Source organism: Corvus moneduloides, chromosome 3 (genome assembly GCF_009650955.1).
Source record: "Corvus moneduloides isolate bCorMon1 chromosome 3, bCorMon1.pri, whole genome shotgun sequence".
Lineage (NCBI taxonomy): Eukaryota > Metazoa > Chordata > Aves > Passeriformes > Corvidae > Corvus > Corvus moneduloides.
Window position 1 is genome coordinate 16,108,644 of NC_045478.1, and position 16,197 is coordinate 16,124,840.

The 16,197-nt window shown below is 40.3% G+C and overlaps 1 protein-coding gene across 4 annotated transcripts in view; it reads left to right on the forward strand.

The window, feature by feature from the left end:
• The window catches only part of KIDINS220 (kinase D interacting substrate 220), a 77,910-nt gene that overhangs the window by 27,429 nt on the left and 34,284 nt on the right, over window positions 1-16,197 (forward strand). For all 4 annotated transcript variants that reach the window (XM_032104338.1, XM_032104339.1, XM_032104340.1 and 1 more), the window contains 8 exons: window positions 317-482; window positions 1,397-1,548; window positions 3,917-4,206; window positions 7,882-8,022; window positions 8,633-8,876; window positions 9,049-9,137; window positions 10,102-10,246; window positions 11,808-11,970. In XM_032104338.1, the coding sequence (XP_031960229.1) occupies window positions 317-482; window positions 1,397-1,548; window positions 3,917-4,206; window positions 7,882-8,022; window positions 8,633-8,876; window positions 9,049-9,137; window positions 10,102-10,246; window positions 11,808-11,970 (1,390 nt within the window). The remainder of the gene's footprint in view (window positions 1-316; window positions 483-1,396; window positions 1,549-3,916; window positions 4,207-7,881; window positions 8,023-8,632; window positions 8,877-9,048; window positions 9,138-10,101; window positions 10,247-11,807; window positions 11,971-16,197) is intronic.

The window sequence follows — 16,197 nt, forward strand, 5'->3', positions numbered from 1 at the left end:
AAGTATTGCTTTGTAGATATACTTTGCCATTCAGAAAAAATGCTAAATGGTTTTGTAGACAATAAGACCTCTTTGGACCCTTTTCTTGTGTTTTGCATGTGATTTGTGAGAGGGCATTCTTGAGAACAAAGAAGAATTTTGTTCATTAATTTCATTGTGTTACTTTTACCATTCTCAGTTTTAGCCTAACTGCTAAAAGTTCATTAACTTTTTTTACAGAACTCCATGCTTTATCTGTTCAAACTTCATGATTCTTTCAGTTGTGAATGTTGGCTAAAATAAAACCATAACATCCTTTTAATTTTTAATATTTTAGCTGTAATTTACTTTGGTGGCCGGAGAGAAGGGGAGAGATGGAACTGGGCCTGGGTGTTAAGTACAAGGTTGGCAAGACATGTTGGATATTTAGAGTTGCTTCTCAAACTCATGTTTGTGAACCCACCAGAATTACCAGAGCAAACCACTAAAGCTTTGCCTGTCAGGTTAGTTATTTCCTTTATTTAATCTTGAATGAATCAGTCAGGCTCACTCTGATACTTCTCAACTGTGCATATTAATGTGCACATTTAACTTCATGTGAAAAGTTGTTGAGACTCCCATTTGAAAAACAGTAGCTTTAGAAGATCATAAACTTTACAGTGTGAAAAAGATAGTTTTTCTTGAAAACACTACTAACCTGCCAAAGTTGGTGAAAGTTAGTACTTTTCAGAATTAGAGATTTTGGCTATTGTACTAATGAAAATTCACACCAGACAAAATAAGAATTTTCTGGTATAGCTTATTGTGTGTTATGTACGTTTAATGACAACAATCAGTTGTTTCACTGATTACTTCTCTTAAGGTTTGGGGGTTTTTTTCCTCCCTGTTAGTAAAGCATCAGACTGTTCAAAGCTTCTGGTTTACCTGAAAACAAGAAAATTTATGCTGTGTGTTTTAAAATTTCATTTACTTCTATTGTTTAGAGACTTCTATTTTAGCCTCATGGTGCTTTCATGTGTTCTTGTGTTTCTGAAATGTTTTTCATCTTCTATAAATATTTAAAAATAGATCAGAATGCAGTTTTAAAAAGTCTTGACAATATTACGTTTTGGTATCATAAAGATATTTTCATGGTTTTTCTGTCATCTGAGGTACTATTAGTGATGTGACCATTTTTATCTTTTTAAGAAGTCAAGTTTTAGAATAGGAAGTGGGGCAGAGAAGAAGTTGATAAATGGAGAAGAAGTAGTTAAATTCCATGTAGATTTTTTAAAAAATTAAATATTTAAGTGTTTTACATTTTATACCACTTAAAAAAACTTTTAACTACAGAGATGCAGCAAGACTTTGTTTTAGTTGCCAGAAAATATTTAAAGCTTTCTGAAGTATACAAAATACTTGTTTTTTTCTCTTTCAGATTTTTGTTTACGGACTACAACAGACTATCCAGTGTAGGTGGAGAGACTTCACTGGCTGAGATGATTGCTACCCTCTCTGATGCGTGTGAAAGGGAATTTGGTTTCCTAGCAACAAGGCTATTTCGAGTTTTCAAGACAGAAGATACACAAGGTTTTTTTTTTTTACCTGAATGACATTTCCGATTATTCCATTTCAGTGCACTGTTACCAGGGCTTCTGTTTTTTCCATTATAAGCTCTTTTTAGAAGTAGCTGTGCAGAAATTCGTAGAGAAGGGGAAAGTCTTTGTTTGGAAGAGAAAAAAATTCCCCATTTTATTTGCTAATCTTGATTTTATTAATATAATAAAGGAATATCTCCTGTGAAGTATAGTATTCAGAAATGTCAGTGGAAATGTATATTTACATTACATCCTTATAGATGCAACGTATTTCCATAGCAATTAAATCATTGTGTCTGAGTCAGATAAAGGGAGATGTATGTTTTTGTGTATTGCTAAGAGGGATTTGTTTAGTGTAGTAGATTTTAATTTAGAGCTTTTATGAGTGACCACTACTTATTCTTGGAAATAATAAATGTGTATAACGTGTTGGTACAATCCTATTCATTGCTGTGATCAGTGCTAGTAAGATGGGATGAAATGTACCGGCTTGATCCAAACAGAAGAAGCTTTTTTATTCTGTTTCATCTGTAGATTTCTAGAAAAATAAATATGCAGAGTAGAGTATGATATCATGAAAAGTTAAGGAGCTTAACTTCCAGTTAATTGAGGACTTACTTGAACTTTAAGTTTAGTCTGTGTCAGTTACTTCTCATTTGCTTTTGTCCACAAATTGAGGAATCTGTCACCTCTCACAAAGTGAAATGTTTAGATTCTTCTGTCCTGCAGAGACTGGAAAAAACGTGCTGTGTTCAGCTGTGTGCTGAGCACAACTTACTCTTCAATGTTCTTTTTCAAATTCACTAAGTGTTCTTTATGAAAGGGATGTGTGGAATTTTTCACCCTTTTTTTTCCATGTTAGGTTCTGCTGTCCCTCTCCTTAACCTCAGTGGAACAGCCTTCTTGATGCTGTAATTTCTCCTGAAGTTGTCTTGGGAATGGCAGTGTACTGCTGACTTCTTGTGATTATTTTCAGTAATCATCTTTTCCCTTTCATTTGTAATCTTACATTGTCTTCTGATCCTTGGCTCTGTTGCCTTCCTATCCTCTGCCTAAATATCTAATTGATTTTTAAAATTTTATCTCTTTGGTGATTTTGCACATTCTCTCCTTTTCTCCAGTTCTTTACAGGTCTAGGATCATAGGCTTATTATCTCTAGATGTTCACAGGCGTTCCATAGGGTTTAGTTTTAGCTTTCTGTATCTTAAGTTTTTTTTAAATTATGTCTGTAAACTTGCAGACAAGCCTTTTTCAATTGTCATTTCATTGTTCATGATTCTTAAGTGTCTCTCTAATGCAGTTCTATCTCCTTCTAATAAAAGGATGCTTATATTTCTGGTTACATCTAGAACAGAATCTAATTATATCTGAGCTGTTACCCTTTGTTTCTTGCCCCTCACTTCTGTCATTATGCACTTCTCTTGCTTTGTCCTGCAGCACAATCCTCTGAGTCACGTATGTCAGCAGTGTTAAAAACTTTTGCAGCTCATATCTCAGTGTATAGAATAATATGGGCCACATATAAACCTTGGATATTCTTTCTATTTAACATATTTAAAATTTGATTTTTTTTTCCTCTAGTTGAAATACTGTTTTTTAGCTGTCATAGTTTTACTTTAGATCATTGCTGTTCTGTTCTTTGTTTATCAACAAATGTGTACAGAAGATACCAGTCTTTTAGATGTACACCACTGGATGTGTACAGGTCCTAAAGGCAGATATGGCTGCTTTGGAAAATGCTGTTTCTTTGGTCACTGGTTTAGCTATGCTAAGCTCCAACTGCAGTATTTGCTTCTTTCTTATCAGTACACTTGAAGTCAGGAGCTCTGTATTCTCTTCTGGGGCCCTTGTGATCTGTCCAAACTGTATTTGCTGCAGTTCTCCTGTTTGTGTGTGTTTTAGCATGCAAGAAAGGATGGCCTCAGGTTGCAGCTTGCAGTTTTGCTTTAGTTCTTCAGTGGTACCATTACTAGTAGATTATGTAAGTACCAGGTTCCAGTTTAAAACTGAGTAGTTCCCGTACTGTTTTCCTACAATTTATTTACATAAATACACTTTACAAAGAGATTCCGCAAAAGGGGTGATAACACTGATACAAAATTGTAATTTCCATTCTGTATGGATTTCTTGAAATGATAGAAATAAACTGGAGATTAAAGGAATATCTCTTCTTCATAGTTTCCAATAATTTTAGCAAATAATAGTTAGTTTCTTCCCATTGGTTTGTGATTGGGTGGTAACACAGCAGTAAGCTTTTGTGCCAGTTAGTGTTTTATGAAAAGCATGCAAGTTAATAAATTTTTGCACTCTCCTGTCATTACATTGTACATTAATTCTAACAGCAATACTTGTTTCCTAGGTAAAAAGAAATGGAAGAAAACTTGCTGCCTCCCATCCTTTGTGATTTTCCTGTTCATCTTGTCTTGCGTTGTTTCTGCAATTGCCCTGTTGGCAATTTTTAATGTGGAATCAGCCAACATGACAGTGAATGTTATTCTTATAACGGTGACCTGTATTGTTGGTTTGGCCTTTTTCTTGAATTGCCGCACGTGGTGGCAGGTGATGGATTCAGTTTTGAATTCTCAGAGGAAACGTCTTCACAATGCTGCCTCCAAGCTTCACAAGTTGAAAAGCGAGGGGTTCATGAAGGTGAGCATTTATATGAATTGGCCCTTAAAAGGAATTAAACAAACCCCCAAACATGGAGCATTATTAAGTTGGGGCATCATTAATTTAACCAGGCCAAGTCGCACAACAGGAGAGTGAGGCTTGGTGAGTGTCTACTGAAGGGAACGCTTCTGTGCCAGTGGTAATTGTTCTTAGCGTATGAGACCTGTGTGCTTAATCAGGAATGTTCAATTTGGGGTTTCAATTTTCTGATTTTATTTTTGCTGGGAAGAAAGTACTTGGAAAACAATTCTCAATTACCAGTATTTAGTAAAAGCTTACTTTAGATAGTAAGATTAGGAAGAATAACTGAGAATCTTCTAAAGGTGAAAAAACAAGCCCAACTTTGTCAGCAAGACCTCTTTGCTAAGAAAGGAAAGAACATTCCAAACCAGTCCACATATTTAATGAAAAATGATAGAAAATACTATTGTTTTGCCCGCCTGTATCTATAAAATGATAAATACACTCTCAGGCTGTCATCAGATATCCTATATGCCCCTATTTGAAAGTAAAATGTAACATTGTGATTGTTACCTTTGTAGATTACAGCCAATATATTGTATAAAAATCTGTTGTACAAATATTTTTTCATAGAATCATAGAACAGTTTGAGTTGAAAGGGATCTTTTAAAGGTCAGCCAGTCCAATCTCCCTGCAATGAACAGGGACATCTCCAATTAGATCGGGCTGCACAGAGCCCAGTCCAACATGACCGTGAATGTTTCCAAGGATGGACATCCACAACATCTCTGAGCAATCTGTGCCAATGTTTTACCACCCTCATTTTAAACAAACTTCTTTCTTGCATCTAATCTAAATTGACTGTCCTTTAGTTTTTAAAACCATTCCCCCTTCTCCTCTTGCAAAAGGCCCTGATAAAAAGTTTGTCTTCATGTTACTTATAGGCCTCTTTAGGCACTGAAAAGCTGCAATAAACATCTCCCCAGAATCTTGTTTTCTCCAGGTTGAAAAATTCCAATTCTCTCAGCCTTTCATCATAGCAGAGGTGCTTCATCCCTATGATCATCTTTGTGGCCTCCTCTGGACTTGCTCCAATACACTGGTGTCATTCCTGTGCTGGGGACCCCAGATCTGGATGCAGCACTGGGAGTGGGGTCTCACCAGGGCAGAGCAGAGGGGCAGAATCCCCTCCCTCACCTGCTGCCCACACTGCTTTAGATGCAGCCCGAGGACATGTTTGACTTTCTGGGCTGCAAGGGCACATTGCCAGGTCATGTCCAGCCTCTCATTCACCAGCACCCCCAAGTCCTTCTCAGCAGGGCTGCTCTGGATCTGTTCATTGCCCAGCCTGGATCAACACCAGGGATTCAATACACAGGTGCAAGGCCTTGCACTTGGCCTTGTTGAACCTCATGAGCTCACTTCTTGAGCTTGTCCAGGTCCCTCTGGATGGCATCCTGTCCCTCAGGTGTGTCAACTGCACCACTCAGCTTGGTGTCATCTGCAAACTTGCTGAGGATGCACTCGATCTCTTCATTCATGTCATTAATGCAGATATTAAATAACACTGGTCCCAGTATGGACCCCTGAGGGACACCACTTGTCACTGATGTCCACTGGGATACTGAGCCATTGACCCTTTGTTATTTTTTGCATCTCTTGACAAGTTCAGCCCCAGATGTGCCTTGGCCTTTGTCACCACATCCCTTCACAACCAGACTGTGTCCCTATACTCTTCCTAGCATACTTGTGCTTGCTTCTATTGCCTGTGCATTTACTTCTTGGTCTTTAGTTTGAGTAGCAGGTCTCTACTCAGTGTAGCCTGCTTTTAGTCTTCCTTGCCAATTTTCTTGTACCTGAGGATTGCAAGCTTTTGGGCTCCATGGAAAGCATCCTTAAAAGATCTGCCAGCTCTGTTGTCCCTGGGGGCAGTTTTCCAGGGGGTCCTATTGACTGTCTCTTTGAAGAGCTAAAAGTTCGCTTTCCTAAATTTCGGTGTCCTGACTTTACTCCCTACCTGACCCATATCTCTCAGGACTGCAAACTCCACCAGTGTGTGATCACTGCAGCCCAGGCTGCCTCCAGTCTTGACGTCCCCAATTAGCTCACTTCAATGTTGCTTCCCTTCTAGTAGGGCTTGTCTATTACCTAGCTGGAGAAGTTATCCTGCATGCATTCCAACAATCTCCTGGATTGCTGACAGCTCATGAGGCTACATTTCCAGATGTTGGGGGTCATCTAAGTTCCCCAGGAGGATGAGAACCCATGAGCATGATGCCTCCTGTTGTTGGGACATAATGACTTCATCAATAGGTTCTCCTTTATCAGGCCTGTTACAGACACAAACCTCAAGGTGTCATTTATTGGTCTGGTCCTTGATTTTTATGCAGTGACTTACCCAGTTTGTGGCTGCTTCTCAGAGGCATCTCTTTGTGATCTCTCCCATCTTTTGATGTAGAGGGCAACCTCTCCTCCCCTTCCTCTCCTGTCCCTTTTGAACAGTCTGTAGCCATCAGTAGTTGCACTCCAGTCATAGGATTCATCCACCAAGTTTCTGGAATGGCAGCTAGGTCATAGCTTTCCAGCAGCACGGTGGCTTCCAGCTCCTCCTGTGAGTTGCCCACTCTGTGTGCACTGGGTAGAGGCACCTCATCTGGGCTGTCAGCTGTGTCACCTTCTTAGAGGAGCACCCTTTAATTCCTTTGAGGTATTTCAGTGGTGTTTCCCTGTTGGCTTCTGTTACCTCAGGAGCCCCCTGCTGATCTCCATGAGACTTCAAGCGTGCTCCAGTGTGGCCACCACATCTCAGAGCCAGCAGCTGCTCACTAGCAGTGCGTCCCTTTAACCTTGGTGTGTCATCCCACAGCTTGTTACGGACATGCGTGATATTATCCCCTTCCCCTGTCATGTCTTGTTTAAAGCTCTGTTAACCCTGCTGGCTCCTGATCAAAGGCTCTCTTTGCCCTTTGAGAATCCCTGATGCCAACATGCCTGGTGCCATGATTTGCATCAGAGTACCTGATTGTGTCTTGGTGCTGTGTTTCTTGACAGTTGTTTGTTGAGTGGTATTTATCCGACATAACTTCAGCTGTTTAGGAGTTAGGTTCACCCTTTGCTGATCATCAAAGGAGAGAAATAGGTATTTCAGGAGAGTTGTTCATCTATTATATGTCATCTGATTGTGCACATTCTAATGAATCTAGTGGTTAAGAGATCAGATTGTTACATGTGTAACAATGTTGAAAAGCTTAACAGATCTTCACACTGCATATCTTGAATTGCAATGACTGAGCATTAGAGTAATAGCATAATGTGCTTGGCTGGAAGGCAGATAGAAAAATTTGCTGTACTTTTTATTCAAAGCAATATTTGAGGACTAGCTGAAGCTACTAATGCTCTTTTATTTATTTCTGAAATAATGTTTTACTGTGCATAAATATTATTTTCTTAACATCGTAATGGAATTTAAATAAGGATGGTTTGTTATATCAAAGTGGAATAGGTGAAATAGGAAATTAGTATGTTGGAAGTGACATTTTAGGAGTTTTCACATTGAATATTTGTAAGTTTATTCTTGTAATCTTACTGAAGTATTTTTGGGACAAATAGCAATCTGCAAAAGGAATGTATGTATTTTTATTAGTTTTAGGTATTATAGAGATGTCTTTTCCTTCTTTGTTTTCATTTTTATAGGTTTTGAAATGTGAAGTGGAACTGATGGCCAAAATGGCAAAAACCATTGACAGCTTCACTCAGAATCAGACAAGGCTTGTTGTAATTATTGATGGATTGGATGCTTGTGAACAGGACAAGGTTTTACAGATGCTTGATACTGTGAGTTGGATCGCTTTATGAAGATAATGCTGGATTATATGCATGCTCTCTTGCACAGATGAGCTCAGATACATGTGGTTATTGTGTGTTTTCTGTAAAAAAAGGCTATGTTGTAGTGATTAATATTTGTGTACATTGGCATAATTATAATGCTAAGAGTGATGGGTTTTAGAAGTTGAAAATTAAATTGCACGTTAGTACTTTTGAAAAGGTTTGCAAGAATCAAATATAGACTATGGAAAATAATTATTCAGTTGAAACAAACTGAAAATACTTGGAGAGTTTTCATATTTACCCTTGAAGTACTTTAGATGAAAAATACTTAAATGCTAAATATTTGGGGGGAACTGGGACATTACTGCATGATACATCTGTGGTGATGATTTCCACTGTAAATTCTGCTGTTAAATTTTCGAGTGTGCTTATTTCTAACTGTGGATTAGTTCCTAACGTTAGATATCTCATATAGAAGAAGCTAACATCTTTGTACACCTCTTGGCCTCTCAGGTTTATTCCTTGAACAGGAGTGAATATGAAATGTTGAGCCAAGTGTTCAAATGATCTGCAGCTACAGTTAGTTATTGCTAACAAGGTGTACTGTCTTTCACAGGTGCGAGTCTTGTTTTCAAAAGGCCCGTTCATTGCAATTTTTGCAAGTGACCCACACATTATAATAAAGGCAATTAACCAGAACCTCAACAGTGTTCTACGTGATTCAAACATAAATGGCCATGATTACATGCGAAATATTGTCCATTTGCCCGTTTTTCTGAACAGCCGAGGGCTTAGTAATGCAAAAAAACTGATGGTAGCTTCAACAACCAATGGGGATATTCCGTATGCAGATAATGCAGGTAAGGTTATGCAGGAGGGTGGTATGAGCATTACAAAACCAGTGATCCAAAATCTGGATCTGGTTTTGGAAGAAACTGTTAAAAGAATTGACAGATCATTAGTGTTATTTTTATAGGCCAGTCAAATGCATATGACTGGAGAAAATGCCTACCTTTGTTTTCCTTTCTATAGGATTGCATGAAGAGGTTGACAGGAGAGTTTCTCAGAACAGTCTTGGAGACATGACCAAGCTTGGTAGCAAAACTGCTCTCAACAGGCGGGTGAGAGAGATTTTTAGTCTAAATAGAGTTACTGGTAAAACCTTTTTTTTCTTTTCTCTTTTTTTTTCTTTGACATTTTCAGTAACATGAGCTTGGAAGACTTATCAAACCATTCTTATGAAATTTTTGTAAGTGATCCACACAGGAAAAGTCCATTCTTAAATCAGTAGACTGATGCTCTGTAAAGAGGAAGAAGTTTGCTTGCTCACCAAAGTATTCCTTTCCACAAAAAATTAAATGCAGCTCTCTGTGAATTCCGAGATGATACAGCAAATCTGATAGGAGCTATGGTCTGTGTCTGTGTGTATATTTTGGGTTTTTTTGGGTAATCAGTTTGTTGCAGGATGTTGCAACAAGGGGCAGTAATTGAATAAATCAAAGAATTTCAGATGTTAAGTACTAGACTTGTACTGTAATGTCTACCACATTTTTTTCCTGCTTTCTGTTCTTTCATCTTTACATAGAATCACTAACTAGTTGAATAAAAGGTATCTAGAAAGTTGTGAAAAGCAACACAGAATCTGAGGATTCTGAGATTTTTGAGCTGCCATAGGTAGAGACTTTGGGAGTTTTGTAGCAGAGGAACCTGATGGTCCCTTTAATTTTTTTGTGTAATTAGTAAATGGATGGTATAAGTCTTTTGAGAGACAATAGGAAGTGATGATGGGAATGCTGAAAATAGTAACCTTTTTACGAAATACTTTGCTATGCCACTCTATTTTGCCCTCTCACAATTGATGTGGAAGTAAAATGTGTAACTCTTACAACTGCTTGGCTTCTATGGATATAATGTTCAGCTGTTACACAGCTAAATCACAATTAAATTCTTGTACGTTTGATATTTAGTGTCAGCCTCACAGACTTACCCAGAGTCTCTAACTTTTAATCAAGTAAAACTGAAGTATTTGAAGTACATAAAAGCTTTTGATACTTACCAGTATTCCTTGGTTTTTTGTATCATCAGGATACTTACCGAAGACGCCAGATGCAGAGGACCATTACACGTCAAATGTCTTTTGATTTGACCAAGCTGTTGGTTACAGAGGATTGGTTCAGTGATATCAGCCCTCAAACCATGAGGAGGTTGCTAAATATTGTTTCAGTGACGGGTAAGTGTGACATGATCACGTGCAGTAAAAACAGTATTGTGCTTTGGCTGCTTGTAGTTACACTCAGACTTTTTAGTGTGTAAACTAAATCTAACAAGTCAGTCCATGTGCTGCTTTTGAAGATCCTTCTGAAGCAAACTCTTTTAGAATGTAAGAAAACATTATAGACCATTCTACACAGAATCTGAAAGATCCATAATATTTGTTGTTTCATCGACTTCAGTTGGAAGGCAAATGATTCTAGTCTACATTTTTAGGAAATTTTGAATTTTTTGATTTTGAAATGGGATAAGAAAATTATGTTTTTCAATTTCATAATACTGTAGTGGGAACAAAGATTGTAGTGAGGAAAAGGTGAGCTTTGAGGGAAAAACCAGGTATATATCCTGTTCATTTTTTCTATGAATATTTAGAGTCCTTGTTCCCTAAATGATTGTGTGGAACTAATGAAAGCATTTTCTGACCTGTTTTTCTTCAGCAAAACACAGTCAAGACGTTGGTATCTCTAAGGTTTAAAAACTGGAAATAACTGGAAAAGGGCTTGTGGAGGTTTAATAAAATCCTGTATCATGTAGTAGTAAGTGAATGGGGAGTGATTATGTTCTGTCTTTTCTGTTACAGACACTAGAAGGCACTGTGTAGCCCTACAGCTACCCAGAACAAAGAAATTGACTTACTTTTCACACTGTATATAGTGAAGAGCATAAATCTGCAACAGACCTCAAATTCCAAGCTAATCTTATAAATAAGAGTGCTGTCTCTTAGCTTGTCAAACAAAATCACAAAGTAACAAAATCACAAAATGTTAGTTGTAAAATTAAGCTGAAAAAAACCTCGCCAGAGCACTTTTAGTGTAGTATAGTCTGTGGTTAGGCATGATTTCATGAACAGCTTTATGAGCAGAGCCGTCAGGCTGTAGGCTACGTGTCATGACAGATATTAATAAAGGAATTACAGAAAATTTGCTGGAACTTCAAATGCATAAATTGTAGCATTAACTTTTTCTGGTTTTTTGAAATAACTTTATTTGTAATTTATACCTTGCCTTATTAACTTAAGACAGTCCTTTTTATAGCTTTGAATTTTACTATATTGGCTTTTGAAGTTGGCAGTTGTATGCTTAACTTGTTTTGACCACATTTCATATGCCAGTTCATAGAAAATCTATCAAAGTATTAGCATGAAATTCTGTGTTTAGATAGAGAAATTAATTCTGTGTGAAATTCTTTATTGAATTTTGTTGAATTAAGTTAAGATTCACCAGTAGCAGGATGATAGTAATCAGTGTTTAACCTGGGGCTGAAGTTGACAGTTTTGGAGAGTCTCATATTTTGGCCAGTATATGGAAGGATTTTTATTAAATTGTAAAATTATATTTTTAGATGCAACTTGTGATGATTTTGAATTTACTGAGCTAGAAATATAATAGCAGGAAGCTCACAGATCAGATGAAAGGACTTAACGAAGTAACATAGCTGTTACTTTAAGGGGGAAAAAAGGTATCTTTCGAAAGGGAGAAAAAATCCTTTCTGTTTTCTTCTCTCGTTCCTTGTTCTATTAGGTCGTTTACTGAGAGCTAATCAGATCACATTCAATTGGGACAGACTGGCAAGTTGGATCAATCTCACAGAGCAGTGGCCATACAGAACATCATGGCTCATCCTGCATCTTGAAGAGACCGAAGGTGTTCCGGATCACCTGACTTTAAAAACCATCTATGAGAGGTAGTCATTATACTGGTGATGGTGTGCACTTTCAGTGATTAAAATAGTAGTTATTATTAATGATCATTAGAATAACATGGCTTTCAAACATCTATCAGATTGTAATCTAAGATTCCCACAACCTTACCCTCTTCTGCTAATTTTTGAAAACTTCGAAGTGAGTTTCATTGCTTTTGCAATGCACCATGTATGAATGAATGCTTTGTATTTAAGCCAAAGAGAACTATGCAGGAATTCTTTCACAGGCAGCAAGCTGTACTTTTGTCTCTTGATGTCATTTTCATCTTTACCTTGGCCAAGCTACAATTTGGATATTTTCTCCAATTCTTTGTTAATCTGAAATAAGCTCTGCAAAAACTGCCCTTACTGATAAAAATCTCTGAAGGTTTTGTGCTTAGCAGGTGGTCTGTGGCCATGTGCTGCATGTAAGGGGTGTGAAAAAGAGGCATGACTTTCTCCGTTTCTGCTACGAGTTGCTGTCCAACAGAGCTGTCTAGGTTTTGCTACTGAGAACACATGGCCCCGAGCTGCCAGTGAACATCTCCAAACCCCTCTGCTTGTGAGAAAGGATGTGTGGGTTGTGGCCTGATGATGTGGGAGGAATGGAAGAGAGAGAATGTGACTGTGAGTGGGGCCTATAGAAGAAAAGCAGAATCTGAGAATCAAAATCAGGGAGAAGAAAGGTAGGTTTGACTTGGATAAAATATAATTGAGATCAGATGAAAAGAACAGCTGAGGTAAAGAGAGAAGATTGTGACTGATTGAACAAGTTACCGGAAAACCTAGCGACTTTGCAAGGTCCAGGGGGATGAACTTGGAGAGAAAATATTGGAAGTGTGCCCTGCACTGAAAGTCAAGGAAGAGGAGATTAATTGTATGAGGGTCTGGGGTGGGCTGAGAATGGTTGAAGCGTTGAGAATGGAGTTAGGATTGATTGGGAAAGATGATTGAATGAGTTGTATTAGGAATGAAAAATTGAAGTGCTGTTAAGATCTGAACACAGAAATTCCAGAAGGTAAAGGGCCAAGGACAGATTGGACGTGATGAGGCTGAGGATTGAAAACAGATGAAGAGGGCAAGTAGTAGGCTGAAGTGGCTTCAAGCTGGAAGATTGTTTTAGAAATACCGAACTTCACAGGTAAATTAAGTGCATGATTAGAAAACACTTTCCTCTAGAGTATGGACCTGGTTTCTGGGTTTTGCATTTCCTCTGTGAGTGTAATATACCTGTGAAATCAAAGGTAAAGCACTGGGAACCCATCTTTCCACTGTGGGTTCACACAACTAGTGTCATAAATGTTTATGTGATCAGCTAAATACAGTAACTCAGAATCATCAGGAATTCTCTTTCCTGTCATGCTTTTCATTCAAACTTCTCTTTATTTAGATTTGCTCTCTGTCATGTTTCAGATTTTTTTATTTTCAGTATTTATCCAACAAACTCATGGCAGCTTTCTGATTATTGGCATGTACAGTAATAAATCACTTCGGAGTTTTTGAAGTCCAAAGCTGTCTTCAAGACATAACAAAGTTTGTCTTCTGATAAACCAGAGGAGATATTAGACACCTGATTTATTCTCATAAATGGATATCAGTTAATTCCAGTATTAACTGATATTAAATCTGTAGTAAACCAGCATGAATAAAAGGAAAGGACATTCGGAATTGAATGTGAAAAACTTCTTTGGGTTCTGGATTGTTTGTTGTTGGTACAAACACTTGAGCTGTTGATGCCCAGTGCCAGCTGGAGCGTGTCATGGTTTATTAGTTAAGGTGTGGAGGAGATTCATGACTGCTGCTGTGCTGTACCTCTTGCTATGCAGGTTGTTTGGAAGTGATACAGCCACTTGAGTAGACTGCTAGTTCATAGCTGACAGTTACAAGGGTATAGGTAATTTTGGTATATAAAACTAGAGTACATAATGTGAAGAAAGAGTGAAGAGCCCTGTAGCATGTATTGGAAAAGGGAAGGTGATCATCATCTTTTAAGGAAAGCTGTTTGTATTCTACCTGCAATGCCAGAAAAACAAGGAAAAGGAAAATAAGACCAATATTCAGGATTTTCTCTTTAGCACAAAATACCAACAGGATTATTTGATATGAAAATGATAAAGCTAAAAGACTTAAGTTTCTTTAGCTTCCTAACAATTAAAAAAAAAGTTTCCTAACAATCATGTTGCTGCTTGCTCAGGAGAATTGATGTCTCTCAGCAGCTTCTGTGTAAGGAACTAAATATGTAACTCTCCTGAAATACTGACAAAGCTGAGGTCTCATCTGTCTGGTGATTTGGGTGATCATCTTTACCATATGCTGAGTATGAAAAGGTCTGTGGACTCTTCTCTGGCATTATCTAGAGCTCTAAAAATTCTGTTTTATCCAAAGCAATCCTTTTGGTGTCATTGCTATTCTTTTTATCTGCAACTGTTTAAAGTAACTTGGCTTAAATAACTGTTTCAGCATCATTTCAAAGTTAGTTCCTTGTTTAAAACTTCAGTCTCTGTTTTCTAGGTTTTATTAGTTTATAGAGCAGCTTTCCCATTTGGAGTCTCATAAATAGATACCAGATTTTGATAATTATGTAGCTTGTTCCTGTACTGAGTTTGTGTTACTTCCTCTGTTTTTTGTTCTTCAAGGTTAGGGTTTTTTTTTAATATCTTGATATTTTAGAGCAGAATCAAGTATATGGTTTTCCTAGTATTGAGTAGTTTGTATCAAACTACTTTTTATTGTGACACTGCAGTCTTAGGGTTGCTGCTTGGACATCTCCCTTCGCTGAAAGGAATCTTGTAGGTTCTTTGTTGAGTTTCGCACTTGGATCACATCCTCTGTGTAACGAGAATGCTTTGGTACTACAGTTGCTTTTCCAGGTTTTAAAATATCACGTGTGAAAAAACTGATCTGTTACAACCCCCTTGGCTGAAGAGTTAGGGTGGATAATCGGTCTGTGCGCTGAGGGTGTGACGGGGACAGTTAACCCCGTGTTGCCCTACAGCCGTGTCCCCCGGGGCGGGCTGTCCCCAGCCGTGTCCCCCGGGGCGGGCTGTGCCCTACAGCCGTGTCCCCGGGGCGGGCTGTGCCCTACAGCCGTGTCCCCGGGGCGGGCTGTGCCCTACAGCCGTGTCCCCCGGGGCGGGCTGTCCCCAGCCGTGTCCCCCGGGGCGGGCTGTGCCCTACAGCCGTGTCCCCCGGGGCGGGCTGTGCCCTACAGCCGTGTCCCCGGGGCGGGCTGTCCCCAGCCGTGTTCCCGGGGCGGGCTGTGCCCTACAGCCGTGTCCCCCGGGGCGGGCTGTGCCCTACAGCCGTGTCCCCGGGGCGGGCTGTCCCCAGCCGTGTCCCCAGCCGTGTCCCCGGGGCGGGCTGTCCCCAGCCGTGTCCCCGGCCGTGTCCCCGGGGCGGGCTGTCCCCAGCCGTGTCCCCGGCCGTGTCCCCGGGGCAGGCTGTCCCCGGCCGTGTCCCCGGCCGTGTCCCCGGGGCGGGCTGTCCCCAGCCGTGTCCCCGGCCGTGTCCCCGGGGCGGGCTGTCCCCAGCCGTGTCCCCAGCCGTGTCCCCGGGGCGGGCTGTCCCCGGCCGTGTCCCCGGCCGTGTCCCCGGGGCGGGCTGTCCCCGGCCGTGTCCCCAGCCGTGTCCCCGGGGCGGGCTGTCCCCAGCCGTGTCCCCGGCCGTGTCCCCGGGGCGGGCTGTCCCCAGCCGTGTCCCCAGCCGTGTCCCCGGGGCGGGCTGTCCCCGGCCGTGTCCCCGGGGCGGGCTGTCCCCGGCCGTGTCCCCGGGGCGGGCTGTCCCCAGCCGTGTCCCCGGCCGTGTCCCCGGGGCGGGCTGTCCCCGGCCGTGTCCCCGGTGGGGCTGTCCCCAGCAGCGCTGGTGCCGCAGGGGCTGTGCAGCGCGGCGCGGTGCCCGCAGGTGGCGCTCCCTGCTCGGCGGAGCCGCGGGGAGCGCTGGCACCAGAGCCTTTGCTTTCAGTATTTCCGAGGGAAAGCGATACTTTCACAACATACAAAAAATACAGGACGATGAAAAGAATCGGGTAGTCAAGCACTAAGAAGAAAAAGAATAAATGTAGTCTTTATCTAATTCCCCTCTTTGCAGGCACATTGATATATGATTTCCATGATTATATGCTCTTTTGCCTCCATGAGGTTCCCATCTTGTAATGTCCAGAATTTAATTTTGCAAACTGCAGTAAAGGAGAGGGCCATTTTCTTTCACATTGCAGTGCTATCTGTTGGAGTT